This window comes from Oxyura jamaicensis, chromosome 4, assembly GCF_011077185.1.
Source record: "Oxyura jamaicensis isolate SHBP4307 breed ruddy duck chromosome 4, BPBGC_Ojam_1.0, whole genome shotgun sequence".
Lineage (NCBI taxonomy): Eukaryota > Metazoa > Chordata > Aves > Anseriformes > Anatidae > Oxyura > Oxyura jamaicensis.
This window is the reverse complement of record NC_048896.1, coordinates 69,829,776-69,854,571: the sequence shown is the minus strand read 5'-3', so window position 1 is coordinate 69,854,571 and position 24,796 is coordinate 69,829,776. Positions and strand designations below refer to the sequence as shown.

General features: G+C 39.1%; 1 protein-coding gene across 6 annotated transcripts in view; it reads left to right on the top strand.

Moving 5' to 3' along the window:
• Positions 1 to 3,521: 3,521 nt before the first annotated feature.
• ATP10D (ATPase phospholipid transporting 10D (putative)) overlaps positions 3,522 to 24,796 on the top strand; it is a 44,394-nt gene continuing 23,119 nt past the window's right edge. The window contains exons 1-4 of one of the 6 annotated variants that reach the window (XM_035325451.1): positions 3,522 to 3,727; positions 16,942 to 17,246; positions 17,926 to 18,120; positions 21,788 to 21,992. In XM_035325451.1, the coding sequence (XP_035181342.1) occupies positions 16,978 to 17,246; positions 17,926 to 18,120; positions 21,788 to 21,992 (669 nt within the window). In that variant the 5' untranslated portion in view covers positions 3,522 to 3,727; positions 16,942 to 16,977. Of the gene's footprint in view, positions 3,728 to 3,880; positions 4,669 to 7,774; positions 7,902 to 15,836; positions 15,945 to 16,941; positions 17,247 to 17,925; positions 18,121 to 21,787; positions 21,993 to 24,022; positions 24,571 to 24,796 lie in introns of those variants that run through there. The other 5 variants (XM_035325450.1, XM_035325454.1, XM_035325453.1 and 2 more) reach the window with 5 other exon arrangements.

Sequence of the window (24,796 nt, the reverse complement as noted above, 5' to 3'; positions counted from 1 at the left end):
AGTACATCAAAGCCATCTGTGTATAATTCCACTTAGCTGGTACTACTTTCCAACCTTCCTATTATCCCAGAAGTAGTAACATTAGATGATGTGTTTCTCTTCTTAAGAGATATAGTTTTGTGTCTCTTTATTCATTCAATAGGCAGTATTAGTTCCTTAACACAGGAATTCAGCACGGTCGTGAACATGGGTTCGTAGAATCCAATGAACTAGAGTTTCATTATAAGTTACCAAATCATCTGTATTGTAGAAAGTAGCAATGCCAAGATAAGAAGCTGTAGGAAGATGATGAGATCTCATTTAAGATGTTTTTTTTTTTTTTTCTGTTTGCCATGGTAATTCAGAGCTGCTTGAAAGTAAAAAAAAATCCAGATTCCTTGCTAAGTTCCAGTTGATAGTTACTTACTTCCTGTAGAACAGGAAACAGAATGAAAATCTCTAAAACAAAAACTCTCATCATCTTAATGACTTTCAGATGGAAGTACATAACAACCAATGATCAAGCCACATGTAAGTGTTACATCAGCAATACTGCATCAATAATAACCACTACTGGCTGCTAGTAACAGCCCTCCAGAACTGGAATATAACTCAAATTTCCAGATTCTCAGCATTCTGCAATTGGCTGCATATACTGGTATAAACCATAGGTAAAATGTGAGTACTGTACAAGTGAATAGTACAGTCATTTATTCCTTTAAACTTGTCTACACAAGCTACGTCATGGCAATTTATTCAAAATTAATTAAGGTCTGCATAGATTTGTTAAATTGCATTACACCTTTGGGTGGACACTTTTACACAGAATTTAGTTAGCCTTCATTCAGTTTGATATAATTCATTCTTATCGTGTTAACTTTAGCAAAACAAATGTAGATGGATAAACACCAGGAAGAAAAAGATCAATTTAAACCATTAAAACAATGGTCCCTGCTGGTAAAAGACAAAATGGGTATGCAGTTTAGTTTAGAAGCTTGGAGATAATTCTTAACCCTCACAACAACCATATTCTGGACCAGTTTTCTCATACAGTAATAAGAACAAAACACCTAATTGTTTTTAAGATAAAGCTCGGCTAGTTTATGAACCAGATTACATGGCATGCCTGTAATGACAAGGGTATAGATTCAATGACCCAGAAGGTGACTTTCAGAGAAGTTCCCATGATACGTACCTCCTCTACCTCACTCAAGATTTGCAAGGTGTACATATTATGCACAGAATATATTTTGCACTGTAAATATATATTCATAAAAGCAAATGTTACATCTTTAAAGCTGAGCACGCATGTTCTGAATCACTAGCAAATACTTTCGCAATATGGTGTTTATTCTCCCTTGTTTCAATTCTTCATTTTTAAAATGAAAGTAGCATTACCTTCTTATCTCACGGGAAGCTATGAAAGACAATTCATGAATATTTATAAAATGCTTACTCAAGTGATGAACACAGTCTCTCCATGAGGAGATCAATAAACCCATTCCAGTTTAGACACTGTACAGTAAATAAAGGTTATAGCCACACACAGACTAGAACAAAGACCAATACAGAACAGCTGTCTCATTCATTGTGCATCCATCATCCTGAAAACTGAATCAGACTGAGCTCCCATCAGGAAATGGATGTGAAGATCTTGTGTTAAGAGACTAACTACCCCAACACATCTGCATAAGAGGCAGCTTTACTTTGCACTGGCAAATCAGAGGGTTTTAACACATATCATTGATTAGGACTCTAAACGCATTATTTAGCCAATGATCTTGTAAAAAATAATTCAATACAATTTAAAATTTAAGTTTTCTGGTGAAATCTCTGCTGCAGTTAAATTATTTGGGTTTACAGTAGAGCTAAGGAGAAGAAAGGTTATCAAATTATTGGGTGATAGCCAAACCATTTTCTGTCTACAATTTATGACTATGCTACCATGTCTTCAAAGATATTTAAAGCAGATACGTCATACTATATCACTATTTATGCTGTAAATACACACCAGATCTCTCAGGTACATCCATGGTCCTGACACTGATGCACCTTCTACTTGCTAAGCCAGTCCAGGAGCATCAACGCTGCAGTAATAATAACCATCTACGTCTATAAAGCCAAATCCCCACTGGCAGTGCTATTTACGTGGATTTGGCACTAGAATGTCTGGGGAATCATATCCAGGTTCTTAGTATTTCATTAACTGGAGGTGCTCCAGGAAATGCTTGATGGCATGCTGTGACAAATCTCCATCCTCCTTCCAGGGGTTCATGGGAAAGTTTTCAATCTGCCAACACATTTAGTTAGCACAGTTCCCATGACGCACATTCCTCTCTTTCATGTGTCCCTATCAGTGCCAATATGAGCACAGCTGGATGAGCTGTTCATGCTAATGCTTCCAGAGTTACTGCAGCCGTGAACTGATAAAGGGTTTGAGGAACACAAGACCAAAGAGCTCTCCAGCTATGCTGGAGTCATCAATCACTCTCTTGTGCCCATAGTTTTTCCTTCCCATGTTCAGGAATTAATACAGAACACACCTGCATCCTGCACAGGAAAAATAGAGATAGATTAATTTGGGAGACATTCAGTGTCATTATCTCCACACACAAAAGTTACCAGGGAGATTTCTAAATCAAGTATTATCTCTGGTGTTTGTCTTCTTCGTATATAATCCTCCATAGGCTATCTGGGAGAAGACAGCTTAATTACACCTTAGAGATGCTGGATGGTCACTTTGAATGCTTTGGTCCAATACCATTTGTACTACTGCACAGTAACACAAAAGGATAAAAGTGAAACCATGTACTTGTAACTCCAGTAAACCCAAGCAATCAGACCTACCTCTTGGAGCAGCTCATATAGCCTACCTCTACAAGTCTAAACTGCAACGAGTGCAGCACTAAGGCAGCTGTGTTCCTTCTGGCAGCCGAGCTAGCTCATTCAAGGTTTGGTCAGGTATTTTTGCAGTGCACTGATGTGCAGGCCTAGCTCGGGCAATTGCTATTGCCAGGCAAACAAGGGAAATAAACAGTTGCCTTTTATAGTCTTAAGCTTAAAGAATGGAATGACATGCATGAAAAAATATTAGTGGGGAAATGTGAGACTCTGCATACAAATTATTTACAGTTTTAATGTGATTACAGGAGAGGTGGCTATTTTGTTAAAAGCTTTGTCATGTTTTCTTCTTTATCAAACAACCAGAATGTTCCAATAAATCAGTATGTTAACCAATAAAACAACATTAAAACACTTGCTTTCCGGCAAGCCTACTATCACCTTGTAGCAGCTCACTCTGCCTTCCTGTGTTGCATCCTCTTTCCTATAGCACCTGAGCCAACGAAGGTATCCTGCCAGGGAAACAGAACATCTTATTTTTTCCTACCCCAAATAAAACTGTGTAATTTCAAGGCAGCAGTTATGGACTTAACTTCATAAGATGTGTTTTTATTCCATCCCATAGATGGAATGTATGGAAAGAGGTGTTTTTATTCCATCCCATATGGCAGTATGTTTTGAAATTCTTGATAGCCATACGGGCAGTTCAAAGAACAGACTGCCAGGTGCCACACACTGAAATACTACGTGAGGGTTTTTAGTGTGGGCTCAAGGAGGCAAAATGTTCTAAAATGAAGGCAAACACGGGAAAACCCTACCACAGACACAGAAAGGAGAGCACAACCAGCAGCCACTGCTCAACACAGCCCTCTCCATTTTCTGGTTAGGACTTCATTGTTGATACTGGGCAAGTACTTGTAATTCCAGCTCCTTTCAGGAGGGACAAAAGAATCTGCAAATAACTTTTGTTTTGTTTTGTTTTGTTTTGTTTTTTACCTGCTTTTTCTTCCTTTCACCAGAAGGTGGTCTTGGATTAGAAATCTTCTGACTTCTCTGTGATTTTTTTGTAAAGAGCAGCCTTCAAGAGCACTCTTCACAGGCCTTAAGTGCATAAGGTCTGGGTTGGGCTTCGAAAAGATTATTGATGAAAAAACTCACTGAGGTTCCTGATACCAGTGATTTGTTTAAGATAATTAAGGCAGTTTCTCAATAGCCAGAGGCTTACTTCTTAGAAAACGAGGGAGAGTATTTGCTAACCTCGATTAGCCCAGTGGCTAGAAAACTCCTTGTTTAGACAGGCCAAGCTGCCTTCAGCGCCAGGCTGCGCTGGCAAAAGATCAACAACATCAATTTCCAGGGCAAGCTTGTCCAAGGCAGCGAGAGCCCTGTCTCAGCGGGGCTCCTTCCATGGCCTCTACCGGCTGAGGCCTCAGATCAAAACAAGTCCTTAAACGATAACAACCTTTGGGTTGCCAGCACTAAAACCGAGCTGTTGAGGGCAGCTTATTTATTTTATTTATTTATTTCCACTTAGAGAACTCGGCACGGCCTGCTCGAGCAGGGTAGGAGGAAAGCAAGCGAATTCAGTTCCAATTCCCAACTGCATTTTTAGAAGATGGAGGCGGAGAGGGGCGAAGGGCGCTCAGGGGAGCCGGGCTCCCGGCGGAACCAGGCGGCGGAGGGGCGCGGCGCTAGGCGGGTTCGCACGGGGAGGCTGCCGGGGGCCGGGCAGCACCGGCGGGGCGGAGCGGAGCCGAGCGAGGCGGCGGAGCCTGAGCCGGAGGGAGAGTGGCGGGCGGCAGGCAGGGGGGTCGCGGCCATTACGCTGGGATGTGCGCGGGGACACGGGTAAGGCCGCCGGTGGGGCGGGGAGCCTGTGGCGGAGGAGGAGGAGGAGACAGAGGAGGGCGCCGGTGCCGGGAGCCGGCGGGGGAGAAAGGGGGAGAAAGGTGCCGAGGCGTGCACCAAGGGCTGCGTGTGGCCGAGGGAGAGCCGCAGCCTTGCCGAGGTGCCCGGCGCCCTGCCGGGGGGCAGCGTCCTCCCAGCCCCGCCGTGAGGCGCCGCGGCCCCCGGCGCAGCCTTCGCGGTGCCTTCGGAAGTTTTAGCAGGGAGGCGAAGATAAAGACCTGTCAGTTCTCGCCTCGGATTCGGATATGGGTCTGATTTTTGTAACCCTGCCTTCCGCAGTGAAGGTGATGTGACGGTTTAAAGCAGGAGGTCTGGGGGACGCCGAAATGCCCTACGCCAAACCTGAGAGGAGCGACGGTCCCTTTTAGTTACTGACACTGAGCGTTAGGGGAGCTGCACTGGGCAGTGAGAAAGGGTGTTCTTGTGTCTTGTTTGTGTGCTCTTATGTGTTCTTCTGTGTGTTTCCAGGGCCATAAGGCCACCCCTGTTCATGTTAATATCATCCACCGAACTTCACAGGAAGCAGACCGGGAAAAAACAAAACAAAACAAAAACAACCAAAGCATAGTTAAGACCTTGACTCCAGAACAATAGTTTGTTTGGGGGCTGTTTTAATAGTTCATGACGGCAACTGAAGGAAAGGGTGGAAGCTTTTACATAGTTTATAGGTTTATAGGAAGGTCTGGATAAGTCACACTGAAATCCCTGAAGCTTCAGGAAAGTACAGAGGGGTGCACGTGTGCACACAGTAATCTACCAGATTAGGCCATAGTAATAATTATTTGGCATAGTAATGAAAAAGTGTTCACAAGAATGTGAAAGAGAAATCAGAGTTCCTGAAAGGAAGATGTTTTTCTGTCACAAGTACAGCTACTGAAGAAGATAAATGTACTTTTAATATTCAAATTACCATTATTTTCATACTAAAATAATACTTACATTCATGTCTCAGCAATGACCATAGGATTGAGAAATCTCTTATTTAAAAGCATGCATCCTCACATCATCACTATAAGATACCAGAAGAGTCATTATCCCTGTTTTCATAAGTGATGGATTGCAGCAGAGAGGCACTAAATGATTTCTCTAAGATCAGACTGGAATTTTATTCTCACAATACCTTTGCATATCGCCAAATCTGGTGCAAAGCCATTTTATATCATATTAAGCTGAATCTTTACAGTTTGTGGACAGATATTATTTACAGTAGCAAAAGCCAGCACACACAGACTAGGATCACATTCTTTTGTTAATTGCCACTGTTGTGGATGATTTGGATTTCAAAGGCAATATCCACAGCTGATATGTCTTTCTAATGGAAACTAGATCAAACTCGGAACTGAATGCCCTACATAAGTACTCAATGACACTCTTAATCTGACATTCCTGTCCCGCCTCCCTGTGCCAAGAGGAGAACTTTCACAGCTGTAGGCTGGGTCAGGAAATACATCTAATAGTTTTGTTGTCTTTGGCTTAGCAAAAGGCCTTATGGATCAGTGAGTTGAACCGGGTTCAGTAAGTACCAGATGCATTATGAAGCAGGGGACAAAGTGAGGAGCAGGAGGTAGGAGAAGCAAGGCCCACTCCTGCCAGTGTCAGCTTTTAGATCAGTTCAGCTACTCACAGCATTGTATCTTTAGTGTCTTATGCCTTAGTTTCTTAAAAAATGTTGAAGTTACTAGCATCATTATTTGAGCATTCTTTAACTTTCTGCGTTCATTCCCAGGCTACTATATCTTTTGGCTTAATTTTTAATATTAAAACCTTTAAAGATGCACAGCTGCAGTTGTATCATCCTGAATTGCTGGATGAAACCTCTCCCTTTCAGGCCTGAAACATGAGGCATGTTTTATAGGGTTGCAGAAGCTCTGTAGTGGCTCAAGCGGATTCACAGGTTATTCCTGTCAAAATATTCCCAAGCAGTAGACAGGTTTCATTGTTCTATGACAAATAACTGGTTGTATGTTGTAAAAGAATCAGCATTATCAAAAATTCACTTGAGTGTCGGAAAAGTGTTCACAACTGTCTTGAATTCAGTTGAAGCGTGTTGTGGCTGATGACCACCTGTATCACACTGGTTGATACACCAGTTGTGGTTTCTGTAATGGCTTTCAAAAGCCCTGTCTTATTCGTGGAAACCCAGAAACCACCAATATATTCTGAAATCCTGTTTAAAATGTACATAAATACAGGCCTAATTTCTTTTGTCACATTAATGAAACAAAAATACACCTATGTGTTCCAAGTACAGGGTTGATACACAATTACTGCCTTGGGCAGCTAGCAGTTGAATAGTGTCATGTAATATTAAGTAAAGTCTGCAAGATCCGAGCCTAACTTTAGACCTAAATGAAATAAACAGTACTGGGAGAGAAAAAAAAAAAAAGATACACAAGTGGAGGCCAGTAAGAAAGGCAATGATGGATTCAGCAATACTAAATTAAGTAGAAGTGATGCAAAGGATTTCATGAAGCTGAAACGAGGAACATCTGCTTAGTTCAATTCTGACCCTCAGAGCTGCCTATCTGAAGGGAACTGTCAGCTGTAGAATATGCAGGTGCATCACATCCATTGCAGCTGTTGTTTCAGCTTCTTAAAAATCAGAAGGCTGTATGTAAATTGTTCATGCTTAAGATATGCTTTTGGTAGGTATGACTGCAGTATGCTTAAAGTAGGTTTATTCTGGTTGGCTAAAAACCAGTGAAGCTGTACTGGTACAGGCCTTGACATGAACTGTGCAAGTCTCCACAGTGCTTGAAGGCCTCCATGGAAATTTGTGCTTTTGTGGCTTTACTGCTGTTAATATCTAGATAAAGTAGCTGAGGTTATGCCCACACCTCTAGCATCCACATTTCTGTCTTCTGGTATTGTCTGAGAAGTCTGTTTAAAAACATAAGATCTTTAAGATAAAAAACAAATCTAGTATTCACTGAAAGTGAGATGTGGAGCATTTTTCAAATTTGAGATGTCTTCTTTTTGTACTTGTATGTACAAAATTTTTGTACCTCCTTCCCCAGATCCTTCAAAGATCCCTGGAGGATTAAACTCTCTGATGCCTTGTGAGAAATTGGAACTCTTAAGAAGCTGCTAACATAAATGTGTTAGAAAACCAGAAGAAAAGGACAAGTCACTAGCTGGAGATTTAACCTGCAATTTTGGGAACTCAAGTAAAGGTTTGTGCTGTAACAGGCACTTTCAGCATCAATTTGGAAAAGTAACTTTGGTCTTCTCTGCACAACAGTTTTGGCTCTTTAAAGAAATTGATGTGGTTAAAAAACAGTGGTACTGCCCATATGGATCCATTTCCTTCAGATCCAGTTACTGTAATTTAGGGAGCCTACACTGAATATAAAAATCCTATCCTTTTGCATCATATGAACACCAATATAACTTAAGTAACGTGGCTCATGCCTTAGTCTTACTGTGAAGGAAAGGGGAATTTCACACATATCAAAGCTGCTGCTGTGATTAAATGCTGCATGACCACAAGTTTAAGATTGCTTGTGAGAAAAGACAGTCACAAAAGAGTAAGGCTTAATCTGGAAAGTTTTGCTTTGCAGTTCTGAGATACCTGTATGAGAGGTGAGAACAGGGCATAAAGCAGAACTTTGCTGATTAATGGAGAAGAGGGTGGAAAAGGTTTGCACAAACCACAGCTCGCTGGCAGTCATTCAGGTTTATTTTGAAACTGATTGCCTGTAACAGAAGTACACAATTTCTTCTGAGTTTTAAACCTAAAATTGGGTAGAGCATGATTTATTTATGCCTGTAGGTGCAGAATCTAATTGGCATCCTAAGTAACTTTACCCAGCATGGAAGAGATTCCTGCTATATGTACTGCTCCCACACTGCAGCACATTAATCAGCATTACTGCATGTATGCTTTGCTATTAAATTACCTTGCAGTTGACCTTGTGTCAAGGCCTAGGCACTTCCTGGGAATTGAAGTTTTCATTCCTGCAGGTTTTTGGTACTTTGTCTCATAAATTGACAGTACAATCTCTTATCCAGATCTGGTGTCTCTGCAGTTTATTAGCATGCAAAGATGTGTTACAAACTTTTTAAAATTGCATATTACAGAGACAGTAGCAGACCTTAGGGAAAAAAATACATGCTTTTTTTTTTTTTTTTTTTCCTTAGGCCATGGATCCTTTAATTTTTTCTGTGGTCTAGTAGCTTCTGAATTGTTGAAGACTCAGATGCTGTTCTGATTTTTAACAGCCTGTGTAGTTCTGCCAGTGTACTTTGGTCATAACATAGTGAAACAAGTGGTAGCAAACCTGTGCAGTAACGGTTGCCAAGAGGTTTAAATGGGACTTTGCATGGATTAGGGGTTGTCCGCTCTTCCATAGCTTTGTGTAGTGTGAGCTCTGTCTGAGTTACATTTATTTTTCTTTCCTGCTTCTTTTATCTCCCCTCATCACCCAGAACCTCAGACCTACAGAACATCCTCAAGTATTCAGGTAGGGAGCTAAGAAAAATGTTGCTACTGAGATGCGTTGTCTGAATCTCTTTCTTTTTTGGTTCGGTACAAGTTTTTCAGGTCAGAAAATACAATTTTATTGATTGCATTTCTGTTTGCCAAGGATTGATTGACTGGAAGCAGACACAGAGGACACAGAAGGCCTCCTGCACACTATGGCCAAAGGCTGTGCCTGAGCAGGAATAGGATGGAAACAAGCACAGTACGCATGCATGTGCCCTTCCTCATGTCTGAGGAATATTCTCGTGAAATATGTCATTTGCTGGGAGTATTTAACAAAGAATTTTCAGAAAGAAGACTGAGGGCTAACTATTTGTAAACATGGCAAAGGAAGGATGTTGTCAGAAGGGAGGAAGTGGTCAAGAGAAGCTGGGGTAAATGGTAGGTTACTTTACATGACATGAAAGCAAACATCCACAGCATAATAGTAAGGTGCAGTACCCGAGCACTCTGTGTATTGACTAAATTATCCATGCATGTTTGACTAATAGTCTCCAGAAAAGAATCTGCTATAGGAAAGGTCAGTGATTGCCAAAAGCTACACTATAATATAACTGGAACTGAGGAATTTTTAGTTTCAATTCCATCTCCCTGCAGGAAAGATAGGAGTGAAGGTTTGCAACCAGTTACAAATGTGATACTTCACAGAAGTGGAAGCTGAAAGGGTTTACAGGAGACGAAGAAAGGCAAGTGATGGGAAAAGCAAGCCATTTCACAGGATGTACATACAAGAGAATGCTTATACTGAGCTTTATGGTGAAAGGTCCTTCTTTCAAGGACCACGTAAAAGCAGGGATTTTCACAGTGCTGCCACTAGCAGAGAGTTATTAAAGTTTTTTTTTATTGTGATATGGGATGGTCAAGCATGAATAGTATACAGTGTTTATCTGCTTTGTGGTGAAAGTGACACTCACTGCTGTACCTCGCTTTTACAGAGATTTAACAACCAGCTCTTGCATGTTAACCATATATAGTCCTTCCAGCTTTCCACTAGAATATTTCAAAAGTGCTTTGTAATAAGAGGAAAGAGTCAGAGTACGAGGGAAGTGAAGCAGAGGGAAAGCAAAGAACATGTCCAGTGTCAGTTCCCTTCTACATTTCATCATTTCCATGTGACATTAATAAGCTTGCTACAAAAGCTTGCCTTTCTGCATGTGAGATACCTGGATTAACTCTCCTTCCTATCTCTGTTCCTATTTAGCAAGATCAGGTAATGTTCTCTTGAGTATACAGCATGAAATTGAGAACAGAATCTACCTAGCATGGCACTGTCCTCAAATTAAAAATTAGATAGATCATTTGGGCTTCTTGTTTGTGAACACACAAAAATTGTTCTAGACTCCTTAAAAATAAACCTTTTATTTGTTTAAATAATTAAAATGCTGCTTCAGAGTTAAGTTCTGTCTCATCAATCTAAAAGTAACTTTTGTGGGTCTTTTGCAAGCGTTTAAATAAACAACAAGTTTTGTTTTGCTGCTTTAAATTTAGGTCAGGTTGGAGAACCCAAGAAGGTGCTATGAAAAATAACAGGATGTGAGAGTCAAATAATGTTTTAAGAGAAGGGGTTTTTGGTAAAATTGTTTAAAACAGTTTTTTTCTTTTGATGTTCAGCAGCATCCTTTTCGATATATAACGTGAAGCTGATGAATCTTTTTTAGACCTTATAGCTAACCAAATGAAAGGTGTTCATTGCTCTATGGTCACCTTTTAAAGAGGAAGAAGAAAAACATGCAAAATAGGAAAAAATGCAAGAGAGATTTCTGAAGTTTTAAATCTCATAAATCCTATTTTAAAATGGAAATGCAAATGATTTTTAAAAAAATAACTTGCAAATACTAGTTCAGTCAAATCCCAGATGAATCAGAGGGCGTTGTGACAGGGTAGAAGATCCCGATGCGTTCTTCCCAAGATGCTGCTTGGGAAAGGTCTGATTCACCTTTTTGACCATTGGAAATTTCTCATTGCCTCCTGTAATGTGGTGTGGTGGTGATTTTGAGTTGTTGTCCATACAATCTCCTTCAAATGTCTTTTAAAATATATTAGAGTAAAATGCTGGAGATACTGGCAGGAATATGCAGAATGTGCAGTGCATGCAGCTGAACCTCAGGTTTCTTGTTTCCTTTAAGCTCTGCCTTTCTGGAGCAGGGTGAGGAAGGGTGGGGCAGAGGTTTTGGAGCTGTGTCAGGAGTCAGGGATGCGTGTGCAGTAAGAGGTGACTGCTCTTCAGCAACACTGCGTGTGCAGCTTAAACCTTTGGCTCCAGATCCAGTGGTGAGGAATTCTGACCTAATATGTTGTCATTTTAAAATGTCCTTCTTTTTTTTTGTCCACTTTTTTATTATTTTTTTTTTAAGCAAAGGTGACCAAGTATCGCGTACTACAAAAGGTAATAAATTATGGAAACCGAAAAGAGTTAGCTGCCTGTGTTTAAGAGGTTCTGAAATTTGACGGGTTTCCTCTCTTGTTTTTCCTAACTCCCAACTCTCTGCCCATCTTTATTTGAGTGCGACTGATAACTTAATTCTTCAACTTTACAAGGTACTTTTTGCCTATGTAATTTGCACCAAGTACAAATGAGTTGCCATGTAAAGACTTTGCCTTTCTATTAGTCCTGGGAGTTTACTTTGAGAAAGTGTCTCTTTATTTCTTGCTTCTAGTCACTGAAGTCACCAGTATGAGATGCTTGTTTTCATAAGAGCAAACATAAACATGATTTTTCTCTGCAAACATAACCTACTTTCAAACACCTGGCTCATATGGCATCTTAAAAATTCTGTGTTGTTGTTTCCTTAGGTTTTTCATCAGGATATTTTACATTATAACAGTATGTAGAGAGATGGCAGGTTACTGCTTTAGGGCAAATAATTATCATTTCCAGCAAAAGATGTTTAATTAACACACCTTGCAAGATTCATGCTAAAGATGGATGCTTGGGAGAGATTGGTAAACTCAACAGGACAAAGAAATCATGTTGACACTCTACCTGATAATCCAGCACATTGTTAATTAAATCAAACATTTATTTGAAAAGGTCCTTCATTGGTTACAGAGACCCCGGGATTTAGCACTGAGGAAAAAGCAGTCTCTTTTCCCTTCCATTGCCTGGGAGGAAACGGTGCAGAAGGGCCTTAGGAAATGGTAATTCGGGTGGGGGATGCTGAGAGGAGATGCTGAATAAAGGTTTGTTTTTCTCTTGTGGTTTCTCTTCTCCCTTCATATGCAGATCATGGTTTCTAAAGGGAAGCATGAGTTTCGTGTATGTAGTAAGAGTCTTCCAAAACGTCACAATCGTGACCGTTGATAACTGTGCACATCTAATAATGAAAGGACAAAAATGTACCAACCATCTTAATTTGATGAGAGGAAAACCCATTAGGAGAAAGCTTTCTAGTCAAAGGGTAGTGAAGCAGTGAAACAGGCTTTTTAGGAAGTTTGGAGGATCTTTTAAGCACAGGATGGGTTTATGTTTAATTAATACTACCTTGTTATTATGTTTATTAATACTACCTTGTTGCTAGAGAACATTGTGCCTCCAAGTCAAGGATTCTGCAATTGCAATCAAAGAAAGGAAAATGAACGAAGATTCATAAGAGGGGATATAATGTTGTCAAATCAATTCTTTTGGAAAATTACTTTTTACAGTGACATTTTGGAGGGATCTGAGCAGCACAGAATGGCAGTTACCACTGGCACAGAAGGAAGCATCCCATGAACAGATGTCTGAGTTGGTTGGAGGCAAAATCAGCATTAGTTTGATGGCTGCACAGGGTAGTCTGTGATAAAGAGATTTCAGAAAAAAAAAACAGCAAGTTCTAAAGGTGGCTTTTGTGTGGGAATTAAAGCAGAGATTTGATTAAATCAGTCAAAAATGCGATCCCAAGATTACATGGGCAGATCATAAGACTGAACAGCAGCACAGGTGGTGGTTGAAAAAGGAGGCTACTGGGAAAGAACCAAGTAAGGGGAAGAGTGGATGGAGTGGATGGATGGAGTGTGAGTTTAGAGCAGGATTTGTTTTGTACAACCCTTCCCATCTAAATATTACATGTCCAAACTAATCATGCAGATTCTGCAATAAATGAGAGAGAGGCACATGCCAGAAGGTACCACATATGCTCAAGCATCCCGTTTAGAGCTAGATGGAGATGCCTCCACCCTCTGGAGATTTGCTGTCCTCCCAAAAGAACTACGGAGAGTCTTGTCTGTTACATGGCTAAAGTTAAATGAGTTAAATCTTAGCCTGTCCTAGATACTCTGCTGCTTAACATGTGCTAATAAAATAAATAAATAAATAAAAAGTCTTTGTTTTCAAAGTAGTAGAAGAGAGTTCCAAGTCAGGCTAACAGTAACTGTTGTGAAAACAGAAGTCTTTTTTCAGGCAGCCGAGTGTCAACAGTGGTCTTCATCTTTTGTATCAGCCGGGGCGCTGTTTCTGCCGAGTGATGAAAGCCCTGTGTTCCTGCTCCTGGCACTGGATTTCAGAACTGTACGCAGCTCTGTAATGCACAGCCACTGCATTTCACTGTGACTTCCACAACTAGTTAGCACATTGTCCTCTCATTTGTCTTGCCAAGGGATTGGCTAAAACCAGGAAATATTACGTTGTTAGTTTTATATTTTTTGCAATGAAATATTTGTTCCCTGTCCCCCATTCGCTGTTTAGTGAGTCTCACTGAAGCAAAGAAAGGAAGGAGTCCCTCTTCTGGCATCCAGCAAAGGGAATCTGAGTCATGAATCACTGCTTCTGTCACTGACTTTTTTTTTTTCTTTATTTATTTCAGCTAAAGGCTAAAAAAATATAGATCTTTCTGCAATGGCATAAAAATTTCCTCAATTACCAAGAATAAAACTGGCTGAGATGCTGGGATTATTAATCTTAGAAAGAGTCAAAGATAATTTTGGTGACTAGCATTACATTGTATTATTTGGTCTTTGTGAAATGGTGGTGGTTTGATACATCAGTGGATAAGAATGTGTTACTGTTACATGGCAAGCAAATTTGGGTTATTTACATTTTTTCATCTGTGGTAATCAGGAATTTTTACACCTTCTCTGTCATCCATAAGCCTGCAACATATTTCTGTTAGTTTGTTACCTGCCAGTTATGGTTGGGCTTGAAATATTTGTCAGTTGCACAGAAAGATTTATTATAGTGAAATAGCTTATGTACAACTGCTCTCTTGAGGAGTAATTACTAGGAGTAATTACAATTTTGGAAGAACAAAGTCCCTCTAACAGGAAGGAGATAGGAATATATTTTTTTCACACGATTTGTGCAATTGTTTGATTTCATAATTGTTTGTTATGTTATTAACCCCCCCACATCTTCCCTTCCTTGTATACCTGAAAGAGTTAACTGGAAAAGAGAGTGAAGGGAATGAAAAAATGATGAACAGTGAAGCAAATGGCTTTCGTGGGTTTTGTCTTGCATAAAAAAATAAAACATTTTGAAAGACAATGTATCATGAAGCAAAGGAGTTAAGGAAAAGGTACTTTAAAAATCATATTTTCAACATTTTCATAAATACCAAGTGTCTTGGTATTGTCCATTCAAGTCTGTTACTAAGATTATAAATGGCTTATATAAATGGTTGAAATAAGGAAACTTTAAATAATTCTTTTTTCCACACTAGATTGACTTTAAAAATATTGCACCATATTTTGCACCATACTTTTTCTAGCACAAAAAGATTTTATGCTTTTAGTAACAGTCAACAGTAAAAAATGGTAATTTCTCTATACTTTTAATTCTGAGAAACAGCTCAACAGTCTTCTTCTCAATGAACTCCTGTACATCTGCTATTTTAAAAAGAATGGCTCACAACTTTAGGTTGATTTTGTTAAAAGACAGTGGAGAGAGGACAGTAGGAGATGAAATATTTGGCAGAGCATACAAATCGAGGAATGGGATGCACAGCAGTAGAGTACCTTGATACTACGTATCTTGCTACCAGGTGAAAATTTTATTATGGCGAGTTTTTGCTGTAATGCATGCAGATACTAAGATGCCAGAAAGTAGTCTTGCACCATGACGATAGGCAGCACTGATGATCTGAGTTACGGTTTTAAACAAATTAAATACAAGATGAGTTGTCCTATGGAAGAAATAGTGCAAGGAACATAGCAACTATTCATTGTAAACATTTGTTATAGATTGTAAAAGGTTTTGAGCTTCTGTTAAAGTATGCCTTGTGTTTCTAAAACCTCTTTTCTGAGTATCATGGGGTTTTATAAACTAAGTATTACCGATACCTGTGAACTTGGGCTTTCTTTAGGAAAATGTAAACCCCTGGGTAGATTGCTAGAGCTTAGCTAAGGTGAATGGAGAAGCATTGGCATGAAGTTTATTCATCCTCTGTCAGAGAGTAAAAATGATCATAGCCATTTCTAGTGCAATAGGAAGAAGGATTTTTGATCTCAGAAGCTATCTAGGCCATTCACAGGCAGTGCCTCACCTCAGGTGTGAGGTTGTTCCCAGGTGCTTGTTGCTACAATGCTGACTCAAGGGTTTAATAAATGCCGTTAACTATCAGCAAGGACTGCAGTTCCTGAGATATGGATTCCTTTCAAAATGTTGTTCTGTGCAGCATTAGTAGCTTGTCTGCTTTTTCACTGTGTTACAGCACAAGACACTGATGGGCAGTCTGCTTCCGTGAGGTGCTTTTCTATGGCTGGCGCAGATGCAGAGCAACTGTGGAAGGAAATGAACCGAAAAAAATCAAGTAAAAATCAGGTAAGTGTGAACAAATCTTACATATTAGGTACAGGAAGCAGTACTGCAGCCCTAGAACAGCTCTTAATTGTTGTATTGTCATTTTTGCTGTGGACTTTAGAGAACCAACAGGCTTTTAAATCTGTGTAAGGCATTATGATGATATAGCATGCTGGCTACTGAGATTTGTAAAAAGAATTGAGTAGTTTATTGCCTAAGTAGGGACTTCAGGAACATTGAACAATATTAGGAAGAACTTCTTTACTGAAAGGGTTGTTAGGCATTGGAATAGGCTGCCTAGGGAAGTGGTTGAGTCACCATCCCTGGAGGTCTTTAAAAGACGTTTAGATGTAGAGCTTAGTGATATGGTTTAGTGGAGGACTTGTTAGTGTTAGGTCAGAGGTTGGACTAGGTGATCTTGGAGGTCTCTTCCAACCTAGATGATTCTGTGATTCTGTGATAAGATCATGTTCTCTTGCAGTAAAAGAGTTATTTTATCCAGATCTAATTTTGTAGGCAACATTGCAAAGTATCACTTATTTTGTAATAGTCATTATATAGTCCTGCATAACATTCTAATTTGGATTTCTTAAGCTTCAGGTGACAGTTTGGTATGTGCTTTACCACACACAAGTTCAGAAACTACTGTAAATCTAAACTGTATTGCTGTGTTCCTCTGGTATTATAATATCACAAAATAATAGTGGTCTGCTGGAAAAAATAGTTCTGTAGATCAGTGGCAAAAAATACTGGAGTCAGATTTGTTTTCTTTTATAAAACAATTACAGAAATATTATGTGTTGTAAATGGAAAAATCAAACTCTAGGATCCTGAAAGGGAGGGTGAAATTTGGATAAAAGCAGCCTTTGAAACAGAGCGGCCTGACATCACATAACCTCTTAATTCTTTTCCAAATCAAAATGTGGAAATGGCCCTTTTCCTAGGTTTAAACTGTTAGTTAAAAAAGCCTTTACAGAATTATTCCTTAACCTGCTGTATTTTAACTTGTTTTAAATAGAGGACACTCCTTGGATTATAAAGCATTTCAGGAACAATGGCAGATCCCATCCGCTGGGCCAGATACCGTTGGCAGCGACTGATATCTACAGAAGGTAGAGAAGTTAGCAGCAGCAGCAACTCAAGTAGCAAGCGCTATCAATCATCAAAAACTGCCAGCAAACACAGGATAGTGATACCCTGTTTGGGGCATTTTAAGGAAGAATATGAAAAGGTGTCAAAACTGTACATGAACAACAAAATACGGACTACTAAATATACTTTACTGAATTTTATACCACGGAATTTATTTGAACAATTTCACAGGTAAAGAACTGCTTTTATTTTTGATTGGAAATTCTGCAGAAATCGAATCCTTTTATTCAAATGTGTGTGTTATTTATAGATGGGTATTTTAAAATTTATTATTCTTTCCCAACCTGCCTATCACTTCCAAAAAGATCTGTGATATTTGACCAAAGATTCTTGAGTATCATCAGTCTTGGGCTAATTCTTTTCTGCATAGCTTTTGCCATTTACACGCATTCTACTCTTTGGATTATTTAAATATTCTACAAATATATTTTATCTTCTTCCCTCTCATGCCTTTCTCTGTTGACATTGTATTTTTTTTTCTTCTCCTTGGAGGATGGCAAATTTGTAAAGTTATGCAGGGAGGTTGCAGGACGGCTTACTTTTAAAAATGTGTACTATATATGTTCACAAAAGCCTCACTAGAAGACACATGCTTGGAGGGCAGGGCTGGAAATACAGGAATAATACTGCTTTCTACACCATCTTATCACGTATATTAAGCAGTTTTCCAGACAAATAATCTATCGACTGGAGAGTGAAAACAGAGTTGTGGATACTTAGTTCTTAAATAGTACTTGGAGTAAAGAAATGATAATTACTGATAAGTTAAGTCTCAATACAGCATGGAGTAGGGGAATAAGGATTACTGACTGCTAACACAGCTAACTCTTGTGTTTGCTCTTTGTTTCAGAGTTGCCAATTTGTATTTCCTATTTCTAGTTGTTCTAAACTGGGTTCCTCTGGTGGAAGCTTTCCAAAAAGAAATTACAATGCTACCTCTAGTAGTGGTTCTGACAATTATTGCAGTGAAGGATGGTCTGGAAGACTACTCAAAATACAAAATGGATAAACAGATAAACAATTTACTTACCAAAGTGTATAGCAGGTAAGAGACAACAGCCTTTCTGGTTTATTATTACCAAATTGATTATGAGCACGTGTAAGAAAAAAAAAATGATAGCTCTTTGGGTTTACTTTTTGGATGCTCAGGGAATCATAGAGTAACTCGGGTTGAAAGGGGTCTCTGGAGGTCATCTATCTAATCATAGCCCCTGCTCAAAGCATGTCTAATTACGCAAAGTTGCTCAGGGAGTTGTCTAGTTGGGTCTTGATCACCTGTTTAGGTAAATAGATATCAAATTAGTGTAAAATTTGCTGGAAAAAGTATTCTGGATGTGGCCAGAGTGTTCATGCATGACTTTGTACTGTTTTAACCAAGGTAGTTTGACTACTATTTTTAATATCTTAAAAATTGCTGTAGGGATCATAGAAATTCAAGGGTTGCTGATTTGTCAATATGTTGGTGAAGCTCACTAATGCTATCAGCATTATAATATTTTATTCAAATGCAATAACATTTCCTTAAAAAGAATAAGATCATTTTCAATTTGTGCGTATCACATAGTTCAGTACAGATGTTAGCAGCTCTTCCACAGTGCAGGACTTAAATATTACAGATTGCAGGTGCAGGTTAGGAGTGGAGTGTGCTCATGGTAAGAGGTTTGCTGTCAGGCACTTATAATGCATGGATGATTAAAAAAAAAAAAAAAAAAAAAAGGAGGTGTCAGGACAGTAGACAGGTAGCATTATAAATTAGCACTGGCAAAAAATTGATTTCAGTGCATGTCAGTGGGGCGTACATCCCTCATGTTTCTTCTACACCTGTCATAAAAGGATATTGCAAGACTCACTCAAAGCCTGTAAAGTACAAATATAAAGGAAGTGTAGTGGACTCTTCTTGCTCTGTGGTCATGGAGGGGAATGAGTGCATTTGGAAACTCACTTGTTATCTGCTCTAGTAGCTATCACAACCAGCAGCACTGCAGAATAAAACAGATTTGCAGTTTGACATTTTAATGAGAAGGAGCTTGAAATCAAGTTTGGCACTACAGCACCTCTATGTTTGTGCTCTGACATTAATGAATTTGCAAGAGATACGCCTTTTCCTAATGAAATCAAAGCACAAACGGAAAATAAACTTTTTAAAAATCTTAATCTGTTAGCTGGTTTTGCCAAGCCTTAGACTTTCTTTGCTGAAGACATGACCTTAATTGGCCTATGGAGCAGGATTGCAGTCTAGTAATACATAACTATTAAATATATTGTTATATTACTGAGAAGATAGAATCTTTAGCTTTCTGGCATTTGCTGTGTATTTTAAGATCAAGCTCCTACCCACAGAAAGCATCATAGAATCATAGAATGGTTTGGGTTGGAAGAGACCTTAAAGACCATGCATGGGCCCACTTCACAAGCCTGTGCACGTCCACCTGGATGGCATCCCTTCCCTCTGAAGTATCAGCCGCACCACTCAGCTTGGCGTCATCTGCAAATTTGCTGAGGGTGCACTCAGTCCCATGTTAATGTCACTAATGAAAATATTAAACAGTACCTGTCCTGATACAGACCCCGGAGGACTTCACACTGGTGTCTCCACGTGGACATTGAGCCATTGAAGAAACAACTTCATGTTCTGCAAACACAAATATTAACCTAAACCTTCTTGCTGACCTTATGAGTTCTCAAATCCTTTCCATCACATTTGGAGGGAGAGGTACAAGAGTGCTGCTGCAGAGTGACCAGGGAATTCTGTGCCACTTGGCGTTGTCCACTCTTTGGACTCACTTTGCCTTCTTAGCCGGGAAAATTGGCCTACACAAAAAATCATGTTGATAATAGTTTTCAATAACAGAGGGGTGTTTCCAAGCAGAAAAGGCTATTAGTTTTCATTTCACTCAATCTCCTGAGTTGATTTACTGTGTCAGCACCTTTGCAGATACAAGAAAGCAGTAGCAGAGGGAACATAAGACTAGGCTTAGTTTGATCAAAGCTTAAGTCATAGCTTCAGTAACTATGAATCACATCCCATTCTAGAAGTCTCCCTTCCTTTTTCCTCTTTACTTTTATTCCTAGGTTGTTGAGGTTTTGTTTATTTGGTTGGTTGGTTTTTGTTAATTTACTTTATAAATATTTCCTTATTTCTTTTTTTCCTTTGTCTTTATGCAATGTATTGGTATGAAAAGTTAATTCCTGGAGTGCTTTTGAATCCGTCCATCTTCTGATAGCCATGGCTGTAGCTTTAATTAAGTTTTATATGCATTCCATTATGCCAGTTTTCAGTATGTGTAGAAATTAGTGATGAACATCTTGAGGAGAAGCAGATATTTGGCTGATGTTGGTTTAATTTCACATCAGCTTTTGTTGCTTCCTGTTTTTGCTTTGCTTGCACTTGGAAAACAGTATGCCAACCTCCACCTTATCTTCACTAGATAATCGTAATCAATATACTGGTTAATTGTGTGGACTTCGTGTCATCTCTTTGTAGCAAAGCATTTTGAAAGGATACTGTCAGATAGTGTAGGTCTGAAAGGTATGGATGCAAAGCTTGACATAGGGAATATTTTTCTGATACTTTCTGATTCTTTCTTTGTTATTAGAAGTGTCAGAAACATTTTACATAGCTAGCATTTTGATTAAAGCTGGTAGATCAGTGCCAGTCTATACAAAATTGCCGTATCATGCAGTTTGATAGCTTATGTCTGTACATGGAAGATGGATGCACTTCTCAGCTCCCTGGTGTGACTGTGCTTCTCAGCTAGGTAGGTCAGAATGAGATTCAGGAAAGGAAGAAAGGAAGCACAACCTGAAAGACAGCCCTGGCACAGCCTACACTATTCTCCAGTCTGGTTGGCTGATAAACTGTGGAGAATACATGCTCCTCCCTTTAAACATAGCTCTGGGGTTAGTCTGTGCAAGACAGAAAAGCCAGACAACTACCAAGGGTAGTAGGACTTGGTACCAAAAATGTACTACAGCTAGACATGTATGTGCAGTGTTTGTAGTAGCAGCTGTATGTGTTTCATCCACCTATTGCAGAATCCTACTACTGTGTGCCTCCAGCTAGCTCCTTGTTGCTTGTTACTTCACGTTCTATTCACCACTTTAAACCTGATTGTGTTTGCAATAAGCTGCTGGGATTACGTAAAAGGAAAATTGTTCATCTCCTCTGAGGACAGAACAGCAGTTATAAATGGAAAGTTGAAGACAGCACAAGCTTCTGTATGTCATGCCTTGATGTTTCATAATAAAGAATTTCAGCTATGAATGCTGAGGGGCCTGAAGTCTTTCTGACTTCTCTGAGTGTGATAGGGTCTTCATACCTTATGTTCAAATATAATGAAAAATATCTTAAAAACCTATAAATACAAATGTTTATGTTCAGAGCACTAGTGAAGTGGTTGCTGAATATCCTTTGTTTGCTGGTAGATGTTGGAATAATGAAAATATAGGAAGCAAATGGGCTGAATTTTGAATAGAGCTAAAATAATTCTGGGAGGGTGACTGGAATGTAATTCCCAGCAAATGAAGGCTGGGACCTAAAAAGTGATTCTTTGTGACTATGTTTACCTTGACCTGGTAAACTGTCTCATTGGACTTTAATGACTTGGAAACAGTTTAACCATGAGAGTAATTTTCTAGTTACAATTTGTTTCTCTGAGTTTTCACTTTGAGTTTATAAAAACAGTTCATTAATATTTTTATATGCATTTCAGGAAAGAGAAGAAATACATAGAAGAATGCTGGAAAAATGTCAACGTTGGTGACTTCATCCGGCTTTCACGTAATGAAATCATTCCTGCTGACATGGTGCTGTTATATTCTAGTGACCTGGATGGGATCTGTTACATTGAAACTGCAAGCCTTGATGGAGAAACTAATCTAAAGCAGAGGCAGGTGGTGAGAGGATATTCAGAGCAGGTGATAATTGTGCATTTCTAATGGCTTAAGAAAGTTGACATGACAGAGAGCCTACTAAAAAAAACAGCCCTCTAGATTGTATAGTGCTCATCAATCCCCATCTGAAAACAAAATAAGCAGGTAACATAGTTTTAATTTGTTGGTTGAATTATTTTGGAGCAAATATTTTTCTGCTCACTTATTCCAGAGAAAGAGGGCCCTATTTCAAGTGATGCAAGACAGTAAAAATAACTATTCAGGTAAATTTCAAGGAGTCATTTATGGTGTATATCATTTAATGGAAGTGAAATTGGAACTTCTTGGAAGGGAGTTCTGTGCCACATAGAGGGACCTACAGAGAGGAACGGGTATATTATTTTTTCACTGTATTTCCAAATGTATTTTTAGCTTCAATTCTAGTCTTTCGAGGATTTATTAAACCTTTGGAACTCTTCTGATTTTTCTGCTACAAGCCTACTATGAACAGCACTAACTAGCTCATCTCTCCCTTTCAAGACTGAACGTCACCAGCTCTTAGAGTTTCTACAGACCATGTAGTGACGAGAAATTAGTAGATATGTGCTTTTTTGCTTTTTTAAAGTTTTGGTAACTTATAATAGCATTATTTATTAATTTATTTTTCTGGAAATGCTTCAGTGACAATAGGAAAGAAATTAGGAAGATAACTCAAGGGACTTCGTAGGTAACATCTGGTAGGTAATGAGGCACGGAACAGTGTCTCCAACCATCTTGGCTTTCCTAGCAAAATACACAAAACAATTGAGGACCTGTTCCCTAAGGATAATGAGTTATTTAGTGAACAAACTGGCATTGCTCTGTTGCATTCAGTGCACGCAAATGTTGCTTCCTAATGCCTTAAGAAGGGATTAATCTCCTTTTTCCTCCACACCTTGTATGGTTAGATGAACCATGCGCAGATTCACTGGGGGGAGGAAGCTAATCTGCTAAATCACTGTGAGCAGTGAGTGTTTCCTCTCATGTTGTAAGAGAGGTCCCAGGACTGCACTGTTCAGTTCCTTCTCAGAGGTTCCTTCTTACATGTTCAATGACTGAATCCAGTCCTAGCTGCAGTATCCTCATAGCTAATGGAGAAGAAACTGCTGTCCTTTTCTTCCAGGCAGCCTAAGAAGACAAGGTGATAAAAGGACTTGCAAGTTCTCCTTTTCTACCTTAGCTATACATGCATGACGTTCCTATGCAATATTGTAAAGCCATACAGTTTGTCAGGACTATTTCACAGCCAAAGCAGCAAACCTGGCCTTGGGAAGCTGCCTCTCCCCTTTTTCCAGTGAGGCAGCCTATTGCAGGGACATTCATTTAAAGCTGTCTTACTCAGTTCTTGTCTCTATGGTCCCCTTTCTTTTTGGTGCTGCTTTAGGGACCTTTATGCAAAATCCAAGTAAATTTTCTTCAGCCCTAAAAAGGCTTCTCTTTTGTTCCAGGAAGCATAAGAAAGTGTCTCATGAAATAAGGCACAACATTTTCTACTCATGCTATTATTTGCTTTGATGAAAAGAAGATTATAATGAAAAAATATAGACCATACATTTCTTATAGTCTGAGAAGATTTGAGTGCTCATACCAATATGTCTCCTTTTGGGTGTAGTTTTAGTCACCTGTGTTATACTGGCAGAGTGTAGGCATAAATCCAGTGCCATCTATAAGTCACACCCTGAGGTTCTATGGTTGCTGTTTCATGGTATATTGCAAGAAGCTGCTACAAGCAGCTTCACTGGTATTAGGAATTGTTTGACCAAACCAAATGGAATAGTTCCTTATCGTACCACCCCCCCCCCCCCCAAAAAAAAAAAAAAAAAAAAAAAAAAAAGATGCTTTCATCGTATCTAAGCATTGAAGATGCTTTCAATACGTATCTAAAGACAGCTTCCAGGCTGCAGAAGAGTAGAATCAACTGCTTTGGTTATTCTGTTTCCTTTTGGGGATGATCCTTATTCTCTTTGTGCTCTTTTATTTTTGTAATGTACCATGTGAAGTGCTTGAGCAGCATTAATCAATTATACTGTTGTAACATATAACAGAAATTTTGTATTTCCTGTACAGATAAACATAAGAAAGATCAATGAAGACAGAGAGATCTTTCATAGATAATAAAATTTACAGAGTCTCTAGGCATCTGTCTGTCTAAGGCTACGTTCATACTGATTTTTGTGGCAGTGCAGGAAATCAATACAGCAAAATATAGGAGAATTTTTGAATCAAGACAACAAAGCATGTGCTAATAATAATACGTCTTCTGAGTTTCAAATTCAGCTTAAGGGGTTGGGTTTTTTCCTCACAGTTGCTATTGTCCCAGTGTGAAATCACCCAACTGTGGAGGCAGAGTCATCTCAAAGACCTGTAACTATGTAGAAGATGTTTGTAAAGCTGTGAATTACAGATTTATCCTTGGAGTCTGAAACCTTAAAATGGTCATTCTTTTTTTTTCTAAAGAGCAGAACCAATGAATTCCCAGTCAGTGGAAGGTAATCAGCTTGGAAACAACTCTGTTATACCAGAGGCTAGATTTCCATGTGTCCTGACTGTATTCATAGGCCATTAATTACAAATGCAATTGCAGGTAATTTTGAAAACCTGGTCTTTTGGTATTTCACTTACTTCTTGACAGGTTTCATTCTTTATTAATAAGAAAATGTGTGTCACTTGGCCTTTCTCCTCACTGAAGAGCTCATCTGCTTTTCATTCACAACATAAGCTTCTATTCTTCCTTAAAGCCCTTTCTTTAGTACTGGTAAGGTTTAATCATCATTAAGAAGTTCTACCTGCTTTTTTTTTTTGTTAGTACA